The sequence below is a fragment of the Nyctereutes procyonoides genome, unplaced genomic scaffold, assembly GCF_905146905.1.
Source record: "Nyctereutes procyonoides isolate TBG_1078 unplaced genomic scaffold, NYPRO_anot_genome, whole genome shotgun sequence".
NCBI classification, from domain to species: domain Eukaryota; kingdom Metazoa; phylum Chordata; class Mammalia; order Carnivora; family Canidae; genus Nyctereutes; species Nyctereutes procyonoides.
Window position 1 is genome coordinate 728075 of NW_026575020.1, and position 23236 is coordinate 751310.

The following is a 23236-nucleotide window of genomic DNA, read 5'->3' on the forward strand; positions in this document are numbered from 1 at the left end:
GAGAATTGATTTTTCTTCATCTCCACTTAAATTCTGAGTATCTCAGACTAGCATGTCTAGAGTGCAACTCTTGGGGCGCCTGGCTGGCTCAGTCAGCAGAGTGTGTGACTCTTGATACCAGGGCTGTGGCTTCGAGCCCCATGTTGGGTGTAGAGATTACTTATTTAAAAATAAAATCTTTAGGATGCCTGGGTGGTTTAGTCCATTAAGCGTCTGTCTTCTGCTCAGGTCATGATCCCAGGGTCCTGTGAATGAGTCCTGCATTGGGCTCCTTGCTCAGCGAGAAGCCTGCTTCTCCCTCTGCCTGCAGCTCCCCCTACTTGTGCACTCTCTCTCTCTCTCTCTGACAAATAAATGAAAACAAAATATTTTTTTAAAAATAATAAAATCTGGGCAGCCCCAGTGGCGCAGCGGTTTGGCGCCACCTGCAGCCCAGGGTGTGATCCTGCAGACCCGGGATCAAGTCCCACGTAGGGCTCCTTGCATGGAGCCTGCTTCTCCCTCTGCCTGTGTCTCTGCCTCTCAGTCTCTCTCTATCTCTGAATAAAATAAGTAAATCTTTTAAAAAAATAAAAATAATAAAATATTTTTTTGTTTTTGTTGTTGTTTTAAAGATTTTATTTATTTATTCATGAGAGACACACAGAGAGAGGCAGAGACACAGGCAGAGGGAGAAGCAGGCTCCATGCAGGGAGCCTGATGCGGAACTCGATCCCAGTCCCCAGGATCAGGCCCTGAGCCAAAGGCAGACACTCAACCGCTGAGCCACCCAGGCATCCCAATAAAATCTTTAAATAAACAAAAAGAGCAACACTTGATACCCTCCCAAATTTGTCCACCAATCACACAACCTTCCCAATTTCAGCAAATGATTCTACATTCCACCTACTTACTCAAACCAGGAACCCAGAAGTCATTTTTTGTAAACAATCTCTATACCTGATGAGGTGGGGCTCAAACTCATGACCCCGAGATCAAAAGTCACATGCTCTACTGACTTAGCCAGCTGGTACCCTCTGGAACTCACTCTTGATTCCATCCTTTTTCTCATCCTCAACATCTCATCCCTTATATTCTTGCCCATTCTTCTTCAAAACACATCTTACATTGCCTTCTCTCTGTCTCTACTGCCATCATCTTAGTCCAGATGGTCATCCTGGAGTTTACTGCACTGGCAGCTTATTTGATTTCCACTTCCACCCTTGCCCCCTTACAATCTGTACTTTACACAGGCAATGATGGATCTTATTTATTTATTTATTTATTTATTTATTTATTTATTTATTTTTTAAGTAAGCTCTACACCCAGTGTGGGGCTTGAATTTACAACCCTGAGATCAAGGGTCACAGGAGTTACATGCTCTATGGACTGAGCCAGCCAGGCACCGCTGGCAGATCCTGAAAATGTGAATAAGATCGCATTGCTCCTTCTCCTCAAATCTGTCAAAGATTTCCCTTGTGTGTGAAATAAGCTCCAGCTCCTTGCCATGACTTCAAGGACTCCCTCGGTGAGGTGGTCTCTGCTTCCCTTTCCATTTCACCTCTAAATCCTCCCCCCCCCCTCCTTGTGGTCCCTCTAACCTGGACTGGCTACAGGGCCCAGTGGAAAATGCAGATGTCAGGCATTTACTCAAAAGTTGTTAAGGGGGGGAAAAAAAAAGAAAAAAAAAAAGTGATCCCTGGGTGGCTCAGCAGTTTAGCGCCTGCCTTTGGCCCAGGGCTTGGTTCTGGGGTCCCAGGATGGAGTCCTCCCTAGGGCTCCCAGCATGGGGCCTGCTTCTCCCTCTGCCTGTGTCTCTGCCTCTCTCTCTGTGTGTGTGTGTCTATCATGAACAACTAAATAAATAAATCTTAAAAAAAAAAAAGTTGTTAAGGGCAGCCTGGGTGGCTCTGCGGTTTAGTGCCACCTTCGGTCCAGGGCGTGATCCTGGAGACCTGGGATGAAATCCCATGTCGGGCTCCCTGCATGGATCCTGCTTCTCCCTCTGCCTGTGTCTCTGTCTATCTCTCTGTGTGTCTCTCATGAATAAATAAATAAAATCTTTATTTTTTTTTAATTTTTTTATTCATTCATTCAGAGAGAGCGAGGAGAGAGGCAGAGACACAGGCAGAGGGAGAAGCAGGCTCCACGCAGGAAGCCCGATATGGGACTCGATCCCGGGTCTCCAGGATCACATCCCAGGCTGCAGGCGGCGCTAAACCGCTGTGCCACCGGGCCTGCCCTAAATAAAATCTTTAAAAAAAAGTTAAGGGGTACCTCCGTGGCTCAGTGGTTGAGCATCTGCCTTCCGCTCAGGGTGTGATCCTAGAGTCCTGGGATCGAGTCCCACATCAGGCTCCCTGCAGGGAGCCTGCTTCTCCCTCTGCCTATGTCTGCCTCTCTCTCGTGTCTCTCATGAATAAATAAACAAAATCTTTAAAAGTAAAAAAAATAAATAAAATAAATTTTAAAAAATAATAAAAAGTTAAGAATTTCAAGATGTAGGGGTGCCCAGGTAGCTCAGTAGGTTAAGCGTCTGCCTTGTGCTCAGGTCATGATCCCAGGGTTCTGGGATCGAGTTTCACATTGGGCTCCTTGCTCAGTAAGGAGTCTGTTTCTCCCTCTCCCTCTGCTCCTCCCCTTCACCCCGCTTGTGCATGTAAACTGTCTCTCTCTCTCTCAAATGAATAAATAAAATCTAAAAAAAAAAAAAGAATTTCAAGATGTAACAGTTAAAGCAAGGGTGGGTTAAACCAAGTGTGGAGCATTAACCCAGGGTGGAGCCCTTCTGAGTACAGAGACTCGTGCTACCAGCCCTGCCTCTGCCTGGAACTGTCTGCCCCAGTTTATAATACCCAGGTCTCAGCTCAAATGTCACCTCTTCAGAATTGTCGTTGAATTTAAAGTAGCTTCACCCAGTTCCTCTCAATCACATCTCCCTGTATCCCAGCACTGGGTGTTAATATCTCCTCTGCATCTGGCCATGTCTGAAATGATCTCATTTGTTTTCTTGTGTCTTGTGTCTCTCCCCACTTCCCTGACTGCCAGAACAGAAGCTCAATGAAGGACCTTTCCTGCCAAGTCACTCTTGTATCTCCAGCACACGGAGCAGGGCTGCTGCGGACTAGGCACTCAATAAACGTTTCATGAATAAAGGAATAAATATGCTGAAGAACGCCCTCCAGGACGCTGATGGCCACCTACCATAGAGGAATCCTACAACCAGCAGTGGGTTTTCAAAAATTTATTTAAATTATTTTTTTAAAGATTAATTTTTTTTTTTAATTAAGTGAACTCTACCCCCAACATAGGGCTCGAACTCAACCCTGAGATCAAGTCACATACTCTACCAACTGAGCCAGCCAGGCACTTCCTATTTTTTTTTTTTCCTTGAGTTGCATTTAAATGCCTTTGGGCATTTCAAAAACCAAAGGCTGCTTTCTTTCCACTGGCTTAAATTCTATCCCAATCCACACACTTGAGTTCCTGTCTTTGCTATGTGTGGGCAGGGATGAACACATCACATTTGAATCTTAGTAGTTGTGTGATCAAGAACAAGTTATTTGACCTCTCTGAGCCTTTCCTCTTCATCTGCCCAGTGAGGATAATTATGCTATCAACTAAACTAGTTGGATCATTTTGAGATTAAATGAAATAACACCCATGAATTGGTTGCAAATACTAAGAATGTAGAATAAGAGCTGCTATTTTTTTTTTAATTTTTATTTATTTATGATAGTCACAGAGAGAGAGAGAGAGAGAGGCAGAGACACAGGCAGAGGGAGAAGCAGGCTCCATGCAGGGAGCCCGATGTGGGATTCGATCCCGGGTCTCCAGGATCGTGCCCTGGGCCAAAGGCAGGCGCCAAACCGCTGCGCCACCCAGGGATCCCAAGAGCTGCTATTATTAGTTAAAGAGAAGCAGTGGTGAAATTGGAAAGACAGGGATTCTGGTTCTAGCTCTTTACCTACTACATGCATGACCTTGGCCAAGTGACTCTACCTGCCTTAGCCTCCATGTCCTCTTCCACAAAATGGGGGAAGCAATCCAGTGACGGCTATTTTACAGTATTGGTGGGATTATCAGAGAAAGTTTGAGATGAAGGTAGGAGTTACTCTTATGTTTCCCTGAAGGAGCAGTGGGAGGGAGCCATAGGAGGGGCCCTGGGACAGGGTAGCCCTCATGCAGCTACCAGGGGTCTGCTCTCCCTCACATTGCATCCAGGACTCCTCAGGAAACATAGGACCCAAACAGAGACAGCTCTTTGTTTCACCATCCGAGATGCCTCTCTCCATGATGAGAAAGGAGCAAAAGTCTGATTTCACAGCTAAGCGGGGCACCTTCCCCTAACCATATAAAACCCAACAAACAGATAAATAAATAAAATAGCTAACCTAGCTAATCTTTGCCTTCCAAAATGTGCAGGTTCCAGCTGATGGAATTCAGGATACGCTACCTCCAAATATGGCACTATGACATATTGAATATTTTCAGCTAAAGGACTCCAGGAAACAGCAGATTGACAAAGGGCTTTCTAATGTCCTGAAGTGGGTCATAAAACTGTCATGTGAGAAGTGCTCTCTTTCTACTTGGAGGAAAGAAGCACCCTTATCTCGGAAGACTGAGGGATATCAGGAGGAATCTGAATGAACAGGCCTTGCTACATTTCTCTCACTTTATATTATTTACTTCATGCTCTTTATCCTATCATATTTTTCTACAACGTTCTCCCCTTCATCAAACCTAGCATAAAACCACTCAGGCTTAACTATTTCTTTAGGTCTTCTTTTCCTTATGAAGGCTCCTGTGTCACTTAAGACTCACATTAAATAAATCTGTATGCTTTTTCCTCTTGTTGATCTGCCTTTTGTATTGGAGAGAACTTTAAAAGGTAGAGGAAAATATATTTCCCTTCTCCTTACATGGCCTCCTGCCCATACTGAGCAACCTTCTACTCTTGAAGGCTCTGGGGACTCATTGATCAGTCCCACTCTTACCAGGTGTCTGATCTTGGGTGATGGTGGGTGTGTGAAGGTCTGGAGTGAAGGAAGGCTTCCTAAGCCTGTCCCAGCTCTTTCCTCCTTTGCTTTTGGTGCTTTGACCCTTTCCTGCTCTCATCAGCCATCAGCTCCAGCCTCCATAGTGCTGAGCTTTCCCTATGCCAGTTTCCACTAGACACATGTCTAGTCTGGTATCAGGGAGTAGAGGTTTAGAGGTGGGGCTCTTGATCCCAGCAGATCCTGTTTTAACCCAGACTCCACTTCTTACTAGGAGTTTTGCCTTGGATAAATTAATACAAGCCTCAGTTTCTTCACTTGGAATATGGGGAAGAAAGCTTATCATAGTACCTACTTTGTAGGGTGACTGTGAGCATGCATGTGAGGCTATTAGCATGGTGCATGAATGACACATAACCCTCTTCCCCCACCGCTAAAGGTTGCTAAATAGGGATAAACTTTTAAAATATCTAACAATGGTTCTCCCTGGCTAAATATAGAACAATCTGAGTATCAGATTGTTAGGGTCCATTTTCTATGTTGTCTTATCCCTCCAATAAGTGAAAGACAGAGAATTGGCTGCTGAGGACGTTTTTTTTAATCACCAAGTTGAATTTTTGTTTTTAATTAAAATAATACCTATTCATAGAATAAAAAGTTAAACTACTCTACATGACTTTTTATGGAAAATGGCAGTCCTTTCCCTTAGTTCATTTTACCCCTAATTCTTATTGTTTAGAGGTAGCTGCTTTCAACTCTTTTAGCTCTGTCTTCCTGATTTTTAATCATGCCTATTTCCAGTATTTCTTAGTTTTATTTATTTATTTATTTACTTAGATTTTATTTATTTATTCATTGCAGACACAGAGAGAGGCAGAGACAGAGGCAGAGGGAGAAGCAGGCTCCATGCAGGGAGCCCGACATGGGACTTGATTCTGGGTCCCCAGGATCAGGCCCTGGGCTGAAGGCAGCGCTAAACCGCTGAGCCACCGGGGCTGCCCTATTTCTTAGTTTTAAATAGTATGCTCATACTAATACTTCTTGATTGTTTTTCAAATGTAGACATTATTGGGATGCCTGGGTGGCTTAGCAGTTGAGTGCCTGCCTTCGGTTCAGGGAGTGATCCTGGGATCTGGGATCTGGGATCAAGTCCCACATTGGGCTCTTGGCAGGGAGCCTGCTTCTCCCTCTGCCTGTGTCTCTGCCTTTCTCTCTCTGTGTCTCTCATGAATAAATAAAATCCTTAAAAAATGTAGACATTATCTATTGAGTTACTATTGAGCAGAGGATGTAAATCTCTCAAGCTATTCCTCTTTCTTATACCCTCACTATATATTTTTGTTAAACATTTTTGTTAGACCAATATTCAGCTTTTATATTATTGTGATTGTAAATATTTTTCACAGTTAAGCCATGTTATAGAGTAAGAAAACCATCATTAGATTTTTTTTCCTTATGAGGCAGGTGGCTGGCTCAGTCAGTAGTAGAGTCTGTGACTCTTAATCTCGGAGTTGTGAGTTTGAGCCCCATATTGGATGTAGAGATTGCTTAAAAAATTAAAATCTTTTTAAAAAGATTTTTTTTATTTATTCAATGAGAGACACACAGAGGGAGAGAGAGAGGACTAAAAAGACCCAATCCAGATGAATACAGGAGGATGCAGGAGAACAGAGGCCCCAGGAAGGTGGTTGCCAAGCCAGAAAGAAACCCGATGGAACACTAGTGGGTCTGAAAGACTCTATATAGTCAGCCTGAGAAATCTCTTCACTTCTTTCTCAGGTTGGATCTCTGACTTGTGGATCTCAAGTCTCTTTCTTCCTTCCTTCCTTCCTTCCTTCCTTCCTTCCTTCCTTCCTTCCTTCCTTCCTTCTTTCTTTTTAGGTTTTATTTATTTATTAGAGAGAGAGAGAGAGAGAGAGCATAAGCAGGTGGAGCAACAGGCAGACAGAGAGGGAGAAGCCGGTTCCCTGCTGAGCAGGCTGCCTGATGTGGGGCTCAATCCCAGGACTCCAGGATCATGACCTGAGCCGAAGGCAGACACTTAACCGACTGAGCTACCCAGGTGCCCCTCCTATTTTTCTTATATTCAAGAAATCTTTATTTAGTGTCTATTATGTGCCATTCATTATTCTAGGTGCTAGAGATATTGAAGGAAATAGAACTGAGAAAATTCTGCTCTCATTCAGTTTACATTACATATTGGAAAGTGGTAAGTACTATGGAGAGAAAATTAGGGAAAGAAAGTAGGAAGTTCAGAATACTGAGCTCTGTGATTTTAAATAGGTTGATCAGGGAAGATCTGAGAAACTAACATTCAGATAAAGACCAGAGGAGGAGGGGGCAAGCCATGTGGGTGGATATATCTGGGAAAGAATGAAGCAGGAAGAACAACATACATAGCTGACACAGGTGCAGGCCTATGAGATCAAGGTATGGCCTGGAGATCAATGTGCCCAGAGAGGAGGGACACAGCCGGCATGAAGAATGAGGTCTGAAAGGTGAAGTGATGGCCTTTAGTGTGAATGACAGGAAAAGCCACTGGAGTGTTGCAGCAGAGGACTAATGCAATCTGACCTTGTGATAGGAACACCATGGTTCCTCTGAAGACTGTAGGGGGTCAGAGTGGAAGCAGAACACTTAGCAGCTATTGCCATGATTAAGGAGAAAATATAGGTGGCTTGGACGAGGCTGTCTTTTTATTGTTTTCTGGGAGATTTCTGCAATTTTATTTCCTAATCCTTCTATTGAATTCTTCATCTCTGCTTAAGGCATTCTTAAAAAAAGATTAAAAAGGGATCCCTGGGTGGCGCAGCGGTTTGGCGCCTGCCTTTGGCCCAGGGCGCGATCCTGGAGACCTGGGATCGAATCCCACGTCGGGCTCCCGGTGCATGGAGCCTGCTTCTCCCTCTGCCTGTGTCTCGGCCTCTCTCTCTCTCTCTCTCTCTGTGACTATCATAAATAAATAAAAATTAAAAAAAAAAAAAGATTAAAAAAAAAAGATTTTATTTATTTATTCATGAGAGACAGAGAGAGAGGCGGAGACACAGGCAGAGGGAGAAGCAGGCTCCATGGAGGGAGCCCTATGGAAGACTCGATTCCCAGACGGTGGGATCACGCCCTGAGCCAAAGGCAGACGCCCAACCACTGAGTCAACCAGTCGTCCCTCTGCTTAAGACATTTTAACTTTCAAAAGTTACTTCTTAATCCCCGAGTATTCTTTTTTCTTTTTTTGGCATCTGATGCTTCCTGATGTGGTCCCTTATTTCCTGAGGTAATTTCGTATCTTTGTGGATATCAATTATAATTTTTTAATAGCTTTTTTTTATTACTTCTATTATCTGCGGTTCCTCTGAATTCCCCTTGCTGTTTTTTGTCTTGTTTTTGGGGGTGGGGGTATTTCTGTCTTACAGGTTTCTTTCAATGATTATCTTTGGCTGTCCATTCATACATAAGAGCTGAGTGGAAGCTCTGTGTGGATGGGGCAGTGACAGGCTTTTTTGCGGGATATCTGGGCTGGAACATGACTTTTATATGTTGGGGAGACTCCACTCCACTCCCATTTTGGTTTGTGTAGACTTTTTCCCATTGAGCTGGAAGAAGCCTAACTCTGACCAGAATGCTAGCTTTTACCAAATCTTCTGATTTACAGCCTGGTACCTCTTTCCGTATCTATGCCAGGTATGTGAGAATCTCTTTGTTCAGTCTTTTCAGAGGAGAACCCTCCAGTTTACTACCTGGATGGAAAAGGATTTAGAGTCGGACTGTTCCCTAAACTGCCTTCTAACAAGCCCTGTTTTCGACTCCATCTACACCCTCATCTTGGTACCTAGTGATTCTAGTTCCTGAACCTTTGTGGTACACCTTAACAGTAGTTGATATGTTTCCTGGCTTCCCCCCTCTATGACTTTGTTTTCTCTATTCTGCTAAAGCCATTTCCATTTATCTGTGCTCTCCAGGCTCCAAAATGTTTTTGTTTTTTTCTAAGATTTTATTTTTAAGTAATCTCTACACCCAATGTAGGACTTGAATTAATAAGCCCTTGATCAAGAGTCGCATGCTCTAGGGAGTGAGCCAGCCAGGAACCCCCTACCTCCCAGCTTCCAAAATGTTGACACCTCTTGCCTACTGTTGTCCCTTCTTCAGGTCTCTTTGTACATGTCTTTCTCATTCTTTTACTGTCATTTTAGTATGGTTAGGTGAGGGAGAAGAGGTACACCTGTCCAGTGTATCCATGTGATTCAACCTGCCATTTACCCTCAACTCTCTTTACAATGTTTTCGGTCTGTGTTCTGTCTCTACTTAGTTCTTTTCACTGCTTTAAATTGTATTCTGCTTAGACTAGGGGTTGGGTGAGGCAGAGAGTAACAAAGGAATATGAGATACACATCCTTCTTCCAAAAATGTACATTCCACTGGACTCTTTCAGGGGAGGGTAAGGGCTATTTTCCATTTTATGATTTCTGTCAACTACTCTTTTCAAAAGCAGGCAAGTCCTCATACCCCTCCCACGTGTTTTATGTATTTTGGCCGAGGGAGCTGGGTGGGGACCTCAGGAAAGCCATAGGATGGAAAAATCTGAATCATAATCCACAGTCATTCCTGGGCAGGGGCAGTAGAGATTACCAAACTCGATTTCCTTATTTTATAAAAAGGAAACTGAAACCCAGAGAGCTTTAGTTGATTTGGATCACCTTTGGTCTGAAAAATCTTTACTCTCATATCTCTTAGAAATGACAACTCTTAGCAGTCAAGGGGCCTGTGGGTCTAACGTTCCCTTTGCTCCAAGGCTGCAGGGGTAGGGGGTGGGGGTGGGGGGCTGGCCGCCTGCTGTTCCTCAAAGGCCAAAGGTCATCTCAGAGGTCTCATCACCGCACTGTTTTATTTTTTTGTAGCCCTCGTTAACATTTAAAATTACGCGATTATTTTTACTATGTATCTGATTTCCCCCCACTGGAATGTAAGCCCTATGACCGAAGGGGTCTTTCCCCGTCTCGTTTGCCATTTAATCCTCAGGGCAAACTGGGATTCGAAAAGAAAGCAGTCCGGCTCCAAAATCCGCGCTTCCAACCCGGACATTACGTTGGTATTTAGTGAATAAGGCAGACGGTGGGCTTCTGCACACCCAGGGAAGCAAGAGGGCGAGAAAACAGATCGGAGCGGGGGAAAGCAGCAGGTGGAAAACACCCGGACCCCGGCGTATTGTGCCCCGTGACCTTTCTCTCCGGAAGCGCTTGCAGCTCCCCGGTACGAGTGCGCACGCGCGGCCACCGGGGTCGCTCTGGGCCGCGAGCGGAGAGGGGACTTAAGGAAAGGTTCCACCTCCGGAGCCGAAAGGCGCCTGCGCCGGCGGGGCTCCTTTCTGGACGCGCTGTCTCGCTTCCTCCCTCCCTCGCCTGCGCGCGCTGGGTGGGCGTGGGAGGAGGCGGGGAACTGGGGAGGGGAGCGAGGGGGCGGGTGTCGCGGGAGGGAAGGAGCGAACCGGAGAGCGTCGTCCTGAGAGGAGTGAAGGCGGCAAAATGGCGGACCGCTTCTCCCGCTTCAACGAGGATCGAGACTTTCAGGTAAACACGGGCGTCGCCGAAAATCCGGGAAGGCGCTGGCAGACGGGACCACCTCCTCCCCCGCTCCTAGCTCTTTTCCTTCCCAGCTCGGCTCCGGCTTACGAACCGGCTTGCTCTTCTCCCGCCTCCCAGTTCCTCAAGGGGCCTCCCAGCTTGAGGCGAGGCCGCATCCCCTCTCAGCTCGTATTCTCTTACCTGTGAAACTCCGGCCCCCGGGTTTGCGGCTTCGGCTTTGCTGGGGCGGGTTTCGGAAGCCTGGCCGGGCCGCAGACTCGGGACTGCGCTCCGCTCGGGTCCGCCGGGCCTGTGGAGGCGCCGGGCGGGCTCCCGGGGGGGAAGAGGGATGGGTCGGGAGGGCTTCGGGCTGGTGTTGCTGAGACCAGGGCTTCGGAGCCCCCCGGGTTTTGCTCGCAAGGCTCTTTTTCGGGTCGTCCTTCGTCTATCCTCAGTACGACAAGTCCCTTTCATTGTCTATTTCCTCACATGGGAAAAGGATGCTTGAGTTATCAGACGCCTTCTCGGTTGGTCGAACATTGAGATTTCCCTAGGCGTAAATGTTGCTGTTGTCGTGAGGCCGTTCATCTTGCTTGGAAAAGAGTAAGTTAGAGGACTGTTGTCGATGGAAGCTTAGCCCCAAATCCTACCTCGAAAGATTTTTAACGAGTGTAATGATCATGGACTAACCTTTGAAGTGCGATAATTAGCGCCAGAAGCTCCCTTTTTCTTTCTTTAGTTGCAAACGCTGTATGGAAAAGTGTCCTTGTGATGGCAGGCATTATCGAGGAGCAAATAAAGGCTAAATTACAGTAACTCGTCTTCCCGTTTAAGATACCTTCCTGTTGAGCATGGTTACTGCAGAAATCTCGGCGACTAAGAGGGATTTAGTAGAGGCTGGCTGATTCTAGAGTAAAATACATCCTCAGAGTCTCAAACCACTGCATTACTACCGCATATCCTGGCAACAGCCAATTTGGGTCAGGGGATGAACATCACAACTCAAGTTTTTATCCCGCTGCAGATCTTCCTCTCAGTCACACGGGATACTCTGGATATGTTTCAGAAGGCTGTTTGAAGGAGTTAAATTTTTCCGAGATGATGGGGTTGGTAAATAAACACGTAAAGAAAGCAGTTAAACAACAACAGTTCAGTGCGTAGAACGCTTCTCACAGAGAAGTTTTGCAGCAGTAAGGCGTCTGGGGGCTGTTGAAAAAAGCCTTGTGATCTGCGCCTGCTGTGTAGCTGCAGCCCAGTACAGAATCTCACGGTGGCTTAAGAGTATAATGCAGGTGCAGGGAAGTTGAAGTAGTTCTGTATAGCCATTTGCTCCCTGATAGATTGTTTTTGTTTTTTGTTTTCTTTTTAGTGAGCATCCTAAAACGTGAGTAGGCTACAAGATGTGTGGGCTTTTTATTGGTGATCTTTAAAGAGACATGTTAACTAAAATCCTCAAGTGTTTTTCAGGAGAGAATTTCAAGGTGACCTAATAGAATTGAAAATAAATAATATGGAAAATTAAGTTTTGAGGGAAAATGTCTGTCAACCACAGAATTTCAGCAGACTTAAACAGGATTTGCAAGGCCTTGAAAAAATTTGAAAACTGGTTGGCAGATTATGAATGCTGTCACCTGAAAAAAATTGAGAAAGCCTCTGCCTTTTCAAGTAAGATGATTTTATCTTCTGATGCTTTAGTTGGGCTTATATAAAATCTGGTTGGTAGTCTTTGAAGATAGTAGGTATATTTTAAATTTATTTCCTGCTTCTATGTTGGAATAACCGACGCCAGTATTGGGTCAGCCAGGAATATGGTTTTCTAAAATTCAGCTGTCTTAATATTATGGGTAAAATAAGGTATTTGGAATGAAAGCTTTTTAGACAATTATAAGATGTTAAAGATTTTGTAAATTATCGATTAACATTTCTAAAAAGCATCCATTTATAAATAAAGTAGTCAACTACAATAAATTTAAAAATTAAAAATACTTAACATATTTTTTCTGGATATTTTAGTAAAAGGATAAAGGTTGATTTTCATTAATGATGTCCTTCAATTTAAAGTTATTGGAGAGGAGAGGAAATGTAATATCATGTTCCTGCATATAGTATATCTGGAACATTTTAAGGTTGGTTTATTAAAATTAAATGTGGCCTCCTTTTAAGGTTTTAAGTGATAAATGAGGTTGAAGCCATTGAATACACTTGAAAACAAATCCAGAGTAGATTGCCAAACAGTGCATGGATCCTGTTGCTTTAAAAGATCTTCTTACAGCACTAGAAATTCTTCTGTGCATTCTCTCTGGTAAGTTCTAGATGACTTCATTTTCTTTGCCTTGAATTTGGCAAGATGATTTGTAATTATAAAATTTCACTCTTTGCCAACTTATCATCACTTGCAAATTTTGGAGAGTTTGTGGTATCTTGAACTTAGTATTGAGTCAGAGGTGGATTCACTTATTTGTGAACACCTGAAGTTTTAAAGGTGTTTTGTGTAATATAGTGAGCATGCTATTGTGGCATGCTACCTATACCTATATTAATTGTGGCATGCTACCTGAAACACTTAGGAATATAAGGAGTAATCATTATTAGGGCAATAATTTAGCTTTATTTTAATAATAAACAGGTACCATTCTACAGGCTTTATGTGTATTGTAGTCTTCACAATAACCCTATGAGGTAGGTACTATTAACGCTCATTTTCAATTGAGGCAGCTGAGGCACAGAGTTAAAAAAAAAAAACTTAGCCAAGTACATACAGCTGGTAGATACCAGAGCCTAGATCACACCCTGGCCCTTAAGATTCTTGAACCTGTGCTAATGACTGTTATCTCTACTGGCAATTACATATTTTATGTAACTGTAATTGAGTCATCAAATACGGAGGATCAATTTATAGATTACAAAGAACAAGTGAGCTTTTAGAGAGGTTATACAATTAGTTTTTACTTTGTTCTTTTTTGTCCAGAACTGTTTCTTGTTGGTCTCCCAAGGACTTAATAAGGAGACTTTTGTCAGTGATGAGTTACACTATTATAGAGGATATATTGTTAATTGTTATTTTAGTTTAGACATTATTTTGTGTAAGTGATTTTTTAAAAAATATTTTATTTATTTATTTATTCATGAGAGAGAGAGAGAGAGAGAGAGAGAGAGAGAGAGACATAAGCAGAGAGAGAAGCAGGCTCCATGCAGGGAGCCTGATGTGGGACTTGATCCTGGGACTCCAGGATCATGCCCTGGACTGAAGGCAGGCGCTCAACCGCTGAGCCACCCAGGCGTCCCATATAAGTGATTTTTTTTTAATCTTTGGAAATCTTTGTTTAGGCTGATATATTTATGTATTTTTTTTTTAATGTTTTAAGTTTTGACTACTGCTTTAAGAATCTGACCTCAATTTCTGAATGAGATAGGACTTCTGCCTACATTTATCAGATTAAGGTGTATCACGGAAAATACGTAGTATAAGATACATCTGTGTTCAATTCTTTGAATTACAGGTTCCCTAAAGAAAGTTTTGTTTGTACAGAGATGTACAACCATAAGGTGTTAAGGTGGTTGTGCAGCTATTAATGGTGATGCTGCTGAATGCTGTGAGGAAATTAGTTCTTCAGTTTGTGTTTCTGCAGAGGACTGGTGATTTAAAGTAGCCACTCATTCTTGTTCTGAATGTATTTTGCATTAGCTTTTTAATAAAAAAGAGCTATGATAATAGATCAATGAGTAATAGAATCAGGGGCATCTGGGTGGCTCAGTGGTTGAGTCTGCCTTCTGCTCACATTATGGTCACGTGATCGTAGGATTGAGTCCTGCATTGGGCTCCCTGTGGGGAGCCTGCTCCTCCCTCTGCCTATGTCTGTCTCTCTGTGTCTCTCATGAATAAATAAAATCTTTAAAAAAATAAAAATAAAAAAATTAAATAAATGAGTAATAAAATCAGAAGCAAACATCTTAAAATTCATAATAAAACTAAAATTACTCAAGGATTTTTCTATAAACTATGTAAGCATAATGGTAAATAGTAATGTCATGTATTTTTTTTAAAGATTTAAAAAAAAAAATTTATTGGGCTCCCTGGGTGGCGCAGCGGTTTGGCGCCTGCCTTTGGCCCAGGGCGCGATCCTGGAGACCCGGGATCGAGTCCCACGTCGGGCTCCCGGTGCATGGAGCCTGCTTCTCTCTCTGCCTGTGTCTCTGCCTCTCTGCCCCCCTCTCTCTCTCCGTGACTATCATAAATAAAAAAGAAATAAAAAAAATAAAAAAATTTATTTATTGATGAGAGACAGACACAGGCAGAGGGAGAAGCAGGCTCCATGCAGGGAGCCCGACGTGGGACTCGATCCCGGGTCTCCAGGATCGCGCCCTGGGCCAAAGGCAGGCGCCAAACCGCTGGGCCACTGGGGCTGCCCTCACGTATTATTTTTATATACTGTGAAAGATTCTTCTTAGTGTTTCATATACCAGGATGTGACCTTCAGATGATTTTTAGTTGAGGCCATTAAATGAGAAGGCTGTAGTTTTAAAATACTTAGGTCACAGAAGCGTGCTCATATATTTTCTGTGTGGTATCTTGTAATAAAGTTGGCTTTCTAATGCAGACTTGTTGGAGATGACATATGGGCAAGAGTTCTAACCTCTGTTTCCTGAGTCTTCCATCATCTGGAAGAGATGGCCACTTACTGACAATCAATTTGTGCTTTGCTTGGGATACTGAAACTTATGCAAAATCATTACTACTCCCTTTCCCATACATATTATGATAAGTGGGAAGGATTGAAACCAAGGCTGTATTGATCTCAAAATACTGATGATAAATCAGCATGATTATTAGCAGATGGAAAATTATTAGTATATTTTCAGGTGTTCAAGAATTACTATGTAAGGTCAGCATTAGGGAAAGTTCTGATGGTGATTTGAAGGATAAAGAGTATATATTCAAGGCAAAAGTACTTACAAAGGGATATTTCAAGGAATAACATCACAGAGAAAGGCATAAGTTGCATTGGAGGGAGAATGGGGTTGGCAAGAATTGTGATCACTTCATGTGGCTTCATGTGATTGTATGCTTATTTGTTTTCAAAGTAGGCATTGAGACCAAGAAGAAGCAGATCTAGACAAATATACTCAGGCTGATTATTTATGGGGCTGTTCTGGTGCCATCAGCATTATAGAAAAATAGGTATCCCAATTGCAATCATTCTATTTTTTCTATACATATCACACAATTCTCAGAGTATTACAGAGGGATTCATTTTTCACATTTTTGTAGGTCTTTATAATAAATTATATAACCAGAACTAAAACTTGTGACTTAGTGGGCACCTGGGTGGCTCAGCGGTTGAGCCATCTGCCTTTGGATCAGGGCGTGATCGCTGGGGTCCTTGGATCAAGTCCCACATCGGGCTTCTCCCTCTGCCTGTGTCTCTGTCTTTCTCTATGTGTCTCTCATGAATAAATAAAATCTTTAAAAATAAAATAAAATTTGTGACTTAAAATTTTTTTAGACACATATATAATTAGCTATACTGATTCTGCTGCTTCATAGCCGAGATATATTTCCATATAATTTCCATCTATTTGAGTACATGATAAAATGAAAAAAGGACAGTGTTTTCTTGTGGACAAGATGTCCATTTTCTGTGACACTTGGCTGGCTTAGTCAGTGTAGTATGCGATTCGATCTCAGGGTCATGAGTTCGAGCCCCACATTGTGGAGTCTGCTTAAAGAAAAAAAAATCATTTTCTGAAAAGGAATAGGAGTTCATGAGATCTTGAATTATGGATCTGAAACTCATGTAGAGATTTCATCTTTTTTTCTTGTGATTTAATAAGTTTCTAATATTTTATTAATGAAAATGGGTCCCAGCTTGAGGTAGACATCCAGTTCTTGAATCTATTAAAATTCCTTCCCTGAAACAGTTTGGTTTTGCTTGTATGTCTGGCATTAAATTTCTTTTCATATTAGCATCTCCATTTAGCATTAAGTGAGAGCTGACTCATGGTTAATTACCAAAGGAATTACAAATGACCACCACAAATACTGAAAGGAGTCATTGATTTGATATTGCAGTGAACACCAGAAGATGTTGTAATGATTTTCCAGTTATAAAAAGTGAATTGTCCATTTAACTGTGGAGGTCTAACCAAATGTGCTTAATGCATTGTATTAGTGCAAAAATTTAAATCTATCTAGCTGAAAGAATGTATCATATTGTCATGCTTATACTAAATGATTTGTTTAGGACTTAAATGCATTTAGTATATTAGACATAATATAGGAATTTATGGAAGAAAAAATAGCCAAAGTTGCTTTAGCATTGTACATAGGTTAATAACATAATATTTTAGTAAGTGCCATAGATAGTAAGAAAGTTAGGGCCAGAATAGTAGTTTCCTGTTACTTTATTTTTACCAACAGTGTTGGAGTAAGATAAATCTTGAGTTGTGTCACTTAAACAACCAGAAGGTATCTTTGTAATATTAATTTGGTCTCATCTCATTATTTGTCATAATTAGTGTCAATTATTTGTCATAATCCTTCTCACTCTGGCAGTGACATTGATTTCAAAGAGGAATTTCAATTTATCTGTTTCATAGAATTGAAGTACAAAACAGGTCTTCAGATTTAAAGTTGTAATAGAAAAAAGTCATTGATCATGTTTTGTATTTCATGATATTATTTTAAACAATGACCGTTGAAAAAGTCAGTACTTCTTAAGGTTCAGGTAACATTTTCCAGTGTTGAGAGGGAGGAGTAGCTTACTTTTTCGCCCTTTTTTGTAAATAGTACTGATTAAAAATTGATATTTTAGATCTTGACTATACAAGAAGCTAACGCTGATGCTTGTGGATTATATGTTGTAGTGTCAGTAATTTCCCTTGTTGCTATTAGTAAAGCTATAAGTAAAACTATGAGGTATCTTGAGCAAAATGGTTGAAAATTTAATTGGTTTAATAACTACTTTAGGGTATCTCCAACAAGAGATTACCTTCAGAGTATTTTCTTTTCTTTTTTTTTTTTTTAAGAATTATTTATTTATTTATTCATGAAAACACAGAGGGGGGGAGCAGAGACACAGGCAGAGGGAGAAGCAGGCTCCATGCAAGGAGCCTGATGTGGGACTCGATCCCGGGTCTCCAGGATCACACCCTGGGCTGCAGGCGGCGCTAAACCGCTGCGCCACCAGGGCTGCCCACCTTCAGAGTATTTTCTAATAGATGAACTTATTTTTTAAAAGATTATTAAAATGATATTTGAATGGTGGTTGCACTAAGAAGTATGTATATGTTTGTGGAGGAAACTTGGTTAAGAAGTGTTTTTCGGGGGATCCCTGGGTGGCGCAGCGGTTTGGCGCTTGCCTTTGGCCCGGGGCGCGATCCTGGAGACCCGGGATCGAATCCCACGTCGGGCTCCCGGTGCATGGAGCCTGCTTCTCCCTCTGCCTGTGTCTCTGCCTCTCTCTCTCACTGTGTGACTATCATAAATAAATAAATAAATAAAAAAAAAAAAAAAAAAAAAAGAAGTGTTTTTCGGGCAGCCTGGGTGGCTCAGCGGTTTAGCGCCGCCTTCAGCCCATGGTGTGATCCTGGAGCCCCGGGATCCCATGTCAGGCTCCCTGCATGGAGCCTGCTTCTCCCTCTGCCTGTGTCTGTGCCTGTGTGTGTGTGTCTCTCATGAATAAATAAATAAAATATTTTTTAAAAGTGTTTTTCAAGGAGCTTTTGTTTTGTTATAGTTTGAGAGATAACAAAAGTAACAATACTTATTACTCATACTTAATATTCAACTTAAATTCATCACTGATTTTTCAGCATGATTAACAGATGAATAGTATAGTCAGTAAATGCAAAATTCAAAGTAAGTGAGAGAACCCTTCAAATGGAATGGTTGGGGCATACCTTTATGAAGAAATTAGCATTTAAGCGGGATCTTGTAAGATAGGATTGCATCTTTGCAAGGAAAAGAATGGGAGGCATTCAGCTGGGAGAAAATAGGCAGGGCAAAAGTATGGAAGTGGAACAAGAATTGTTCTAGCTATTTTTTAAATTTAGTTTTATTTATTTTTAGAAATTTTATTTGACAGAGAGAGTGAGAGCGGCCCCCCCCCCCAAAAAAAAAGCATGGGGGGGGCGGAGGGAGAGGGAAAAGCAGACTCCCTCCCCACTGAGCAGGAGCCTGGGATCCTGACCTGAAGGCAGATGCTTAACTAAGCCACCCAGGTGCCCCTGTCTTAGCTATTTATTTTTATTTTATTATTTTTTTTAATTTTTATTTATTTATGATAGTCACACACAGAGAGAGAGGCAGAGACACAGGCAGAAGGAGAAGCAGGCTCCATGCACTGGGAGCCCGACACAGGACTCGATCCCGGGTCTCCAGGATCGCGCCCTGGGCCAAAGGCAGGCGCCAAACTGCTGCGCCACCCAGGGATCCCTGTCCTAGCTATTTAAGTAAGGTGTTTAAACAGGGGATAGACATCAAAACAATTTTTCTTATTGGAAGATGAATTCAGATACAATTCTTAGATGTGCTGTACATACAGTTAAAGCTGTGATAACCAGTTCCCATTAATCAGAGTTAATGTGAGTGAGGGCAAGAGGGTAGATTGTAACAGTGGACTGTGATTTTAAGCTTAGTGGGGATAAGGGGTGGAGGGAAAAGTTAGATCAATGGATTGTAGGCTCTGATCGGGTTTAAGAATTGGAATGATGGAAAAAAAAAGAATTGGAATGATGGAAGGTAGGTGGGAGATGGGAAAAATATAAAAAAGATTGAGTGTACTTACTGTGATGAGCACTGAGTAATGTGTAGACTTGTTGAATCATTATATTGTACACTTGAAACTAATAACATTGTTAACTACACTTCAATTAAAAACAATTATTGGAGGGGAGGTGCTAGAGGGAACCAGCTGTTGTGATTGGGAGAGCACAGTGAAATAGAGATAATGGAAGGATTGAGATTATTGGTAATGACTATGAGAGTAAAATGGCTAATGTAGGATGGAGGACAAGATCATAGGAAAGGAAGTTAGGGAACTAAGCAGAGTGTTATAAAATCATCTAACCTAAAAAAAAAAAATAACCAGATATAAGAATGGTAGAATGGTAGTATTGTATAGTTGTATACTGTCATGGTTTATTTTAGTAAGTGCCCTTGTATACATTCTTGTCTAATTCTTCCAGTAACTCAGTGAGTTAAGTGGGAACTCTATTTTAGAGGTGATGAAACTGAGACCCATATAAATCAAGTATTTTGCCTAATACAGAGCAGGATTTTGAACTTTGTCTCTGATTTTTGTTTTGTTTTCTAGTGTTTTTTTTTTTAAGATTTTTATTTATTCATGATAGACACAAAGAGAGAGGCAGACAGGCAGGCTCCATTCAGGGAGCCTGATGGGGGACTCCATCCTGGAACTTCGGGATCATGCCCTGAGCCAAAGGCAGATGCTCAACTGCTGAGCCACCCAGGCGTCCCTGTTTTCTGGTGTTCTTTTTTGCTGTGGTATATAGATTGGCCTCTTCTGGAGATGAGTGTTGGTATGGCCTATGGTATGCAAAGCACCATTTCCTTTTAATACGTGACAGCATTTTCTAACAATTAGCTAACTAGTAGGAAATGGTAGATATGTTTATCTTTTTTTTTTTTTTTTCTGGGACATTTGGGTGGCTCAGCGGTTGAGTGTCTGCCTTCAGCTCAGGTTGTGATTCCGGTTCCTGGGATCGAGTCTTGCGTCAGGCTCCCCATGGGAGCCTGCTTCTCCCTCTGCCCATGTCTCTGCCTCTCTGTCTCTCTTGAATAAATAAATAAATGTTTTTTCTGATAAAATTTTGGTTTTATAAACTCAGTGGTTATTTATGGCTTCTTGCTGACCTTTTCACTATATGTAGGTTTACCAGAAAATTCCATTTTCCAAACATTTATTGAATGCCCATATGTTTGCATGACCTCATAAAGGATAAGAAACAAGGTAAAATCAATGCATTTTGTTCATTTGTTTCAGTAAAAAAAGTAGATGGGAGAGGAGGATGGTACTTCTACTGGATATTGTCAAATTAGGGTACTATAAACTTACCCTTGACTATGGCAGCATCAGAATTTGATTGCTGTGATATCTAGTGATGATACTATCAGCTACTGTTTGTTGGATATGTATTACATTTCTGACCCTATGCCAAGGTATTTTGGAGATATATATACACCTAATCGAAATAACTTCCAAACCAGTTGGTGGTATCCCTCCTTTTACAGGTGAGAAAAGTGAAAATCAGAGAAATTGAGGCCACAGAGTTAGAAAACTCAGATTTGAACCTTGAACACTTCTCTTTTTTTTTTAATTTTTATTTATTTATGATAGTCACACACAGAGAGAGAGAGAGGCAGAGACACAGGCAGAGGGAGAAGCAGGCTCCATGCACCGGGAGCCCGACGTGGGATTCGATCCGGGACCTCCACGATCGCGCCCTGGGCCAAAGTCAGGCGCCAAACCGCTGCGCCACCCAGGGATCCCGAACCTTGAACACTTCTAAGTTAGGACTTTCCTGTTCTTGATTTTCTTAAGTATCAGATTCAAACTCACTAACTTGGCTTTTAAGACTCTTGAGCATCTGGAGGGGTACTTGGGTGGCTTAGTGAATTAAGTGTCCGCCCTTGGCTCCTCCGGTCATGATCCTGGGGCCATGGGATCAAGCGCTTGTCCATGGCTCTTCCCCCATGCTCAAGTGCACCCCTCCAATAAATACATATTTTTTTTATTTTTAAAGATTTTATGTATTTATTCTTGAGAGAGAGAGAGAGGCAGAGACATAGGCAGGGGAGAAGCAGGCTGTATACAGGGAGCCTGATTCGGGTCTCAATCCTGAGACTTAGGGATCTTGCCCTGAACCAAGGGCAGATGCCCAACCCCTGAGCCATCCAGGTTAAAAAAAAAAAAAAAAAAAGACTCGAGCATCTGGACAGGGCACCTGGCTAGCTCAGTCAATGGAGTATGTGACTCTTGATCTTGGGATTGTGAATTTAAGCCCCACGTTGGGCATAGAGATTATTTAATTAAAATCTTAAAGACTCTTGAGCATCTGGTCCTGTTGTAACCGTATGTATCTTTTCTTTTCCCTTTGTTGTCCTGCCATCCATCAGTTTTCTATTGTTACCTGGATATGCTAGGCTCTTTTCTTTCTTTTTTTTTTTTTAATTTTAATTTTAATTTTTATTTATTTATGATAGTCACACAGAGAGAGAGAGAGAGAGAGAGGCAGAGACACAGGCAGAGGGAGAAGCAGGCTCCATGCACCGGGAGCCCGATGTGGGATTCGATCCCGGGTCTCCAGGATCGCGCCCTGGGCCAAAGGCAGGCACTAAACCGCTGCGCCACCCAGGGATCCCGCTAGGCTCTTTTCTTATTAAAAAAAAAAAATAATGTTGTTGTTGTTGTTTTAGATCTTATTTGAGAGAAAATGAGGGGGAGAGGGAGAAGCAGATTTTCAGCGAGCAGGGAGCCTGATGCCAGGACCTTGAGATCATGACCTGAGTTGAAGGCAGACACATAACTGAACCACCTGGGTGCCCCACTAGGCTCTTTTATTATTTTGTTTTTGCATATGTTCTTACCTATTTGGAATTCCTACTAATGTATTTATGTTCTTCAACTCTGTTTTGGTGTCACCTCAGACGTCTTCCTAGGTAGAGTTACTTCATTTTCTGTGTTCCCACAGCACTATGGTCATATTTCATTCAGTAATAACACTTTTACTGGTAATAGTAGCGGCTAACAGTATAGAGTGCTTATTCTTTGTTGTGTGCACCATTATTTCATGTAATCTCCCAGTAAGGCAGGTTTTATTATCCCCATTTTACAATGAAAAACTTAGCCAGATCACACAGCTAGCAAGTTGAAGAGGTAGCTTTCAGATAGTTTGGACCAGTCTCAGCCTTTAAGCACTGTAGTTTTTTGTTTACCTCTCCTGTGTAATTCCTTGTAATTTATCTCATTGTACTGGACTTAGAACTGCTTGAATGTGGAGTCTTTATTTTTCTAGCATCGAACCAAGGTCTAGCACCTAGAAGTTGCTCAGATATTTGAATTAATGGTTAAGTCAGGTATGTAAGGAGAGACTTAGTAGAGCCTGGGAAGAATGTAGACTTGGGGACTCAGCTTCCTATTGTACTGTGGATATCTAGGTTGAACTATTACTTTCTGTGATATTTTATAAAGTCAGTTAAGGGACACTTCATATATGGAGGCTGTATTATGGCCAGTTATAACTTCACTTTATTATATACTGTATGTAATTACAGCAATCAGTTTTTAGTCGTATTTCCTTTTGTGTGAAATACTGTACATACACTTGTTTTTCTCTGAACTAGTACAGAAGTTTTGTCACACTTTATTGAATAGAGATCTATCATACCAGCCAGTGGTAAAAGAAATAATATACATTACTATGGGTCCCAGATGAATTTTTTTTTAAGATTTTATTTATTTATTTAGAGAGCTAGCAAGGGGAGGGGCAGAGGGAAAGAGAGAATCCCAAGCAGACTCCACACTGAGCACAGAGCCCAATGGGTTCAAACTTATAACTGTGAGATCATGACCTAAGCTGACATCAAGAGTCAGATGCTTAACCGACCCAGCCATCCAGTCACCTACAAGTTGCTAATTTTTCAGTGTACGGCTTTTATTGAAAACCAGTTCTTTCTTGTTCAA

At 42.0% G+C, this 23236-nt stretch overlaps 1 protein-coding gene across 1 annotated transcript in view; it reads left to right on the forward strand.

Annotated features, from left to right (window-relative positions):
* Nucleotides 1-10443: 10443 nt before the first annotated feature.
* The window catches only part of GPATCH8 (G-patch domain containing 8), a 120177-nt gene continuing 107384 nt past the window's right edge, over nucleotides 10444-23236 (forward strand). Inside the window, exon 1 of the mRNA XM_055317800.1 lies at nucleotides 10444-10538. Coding sequence (XP_055173775.1) covers nucleotides 10494-10538 — 45 coding nt within the window. The 5' untranslated portion in view covers nucleotides 10444-10493. The remainder of the gene's footprint in view (nucleotides 10539-23236) is intronic.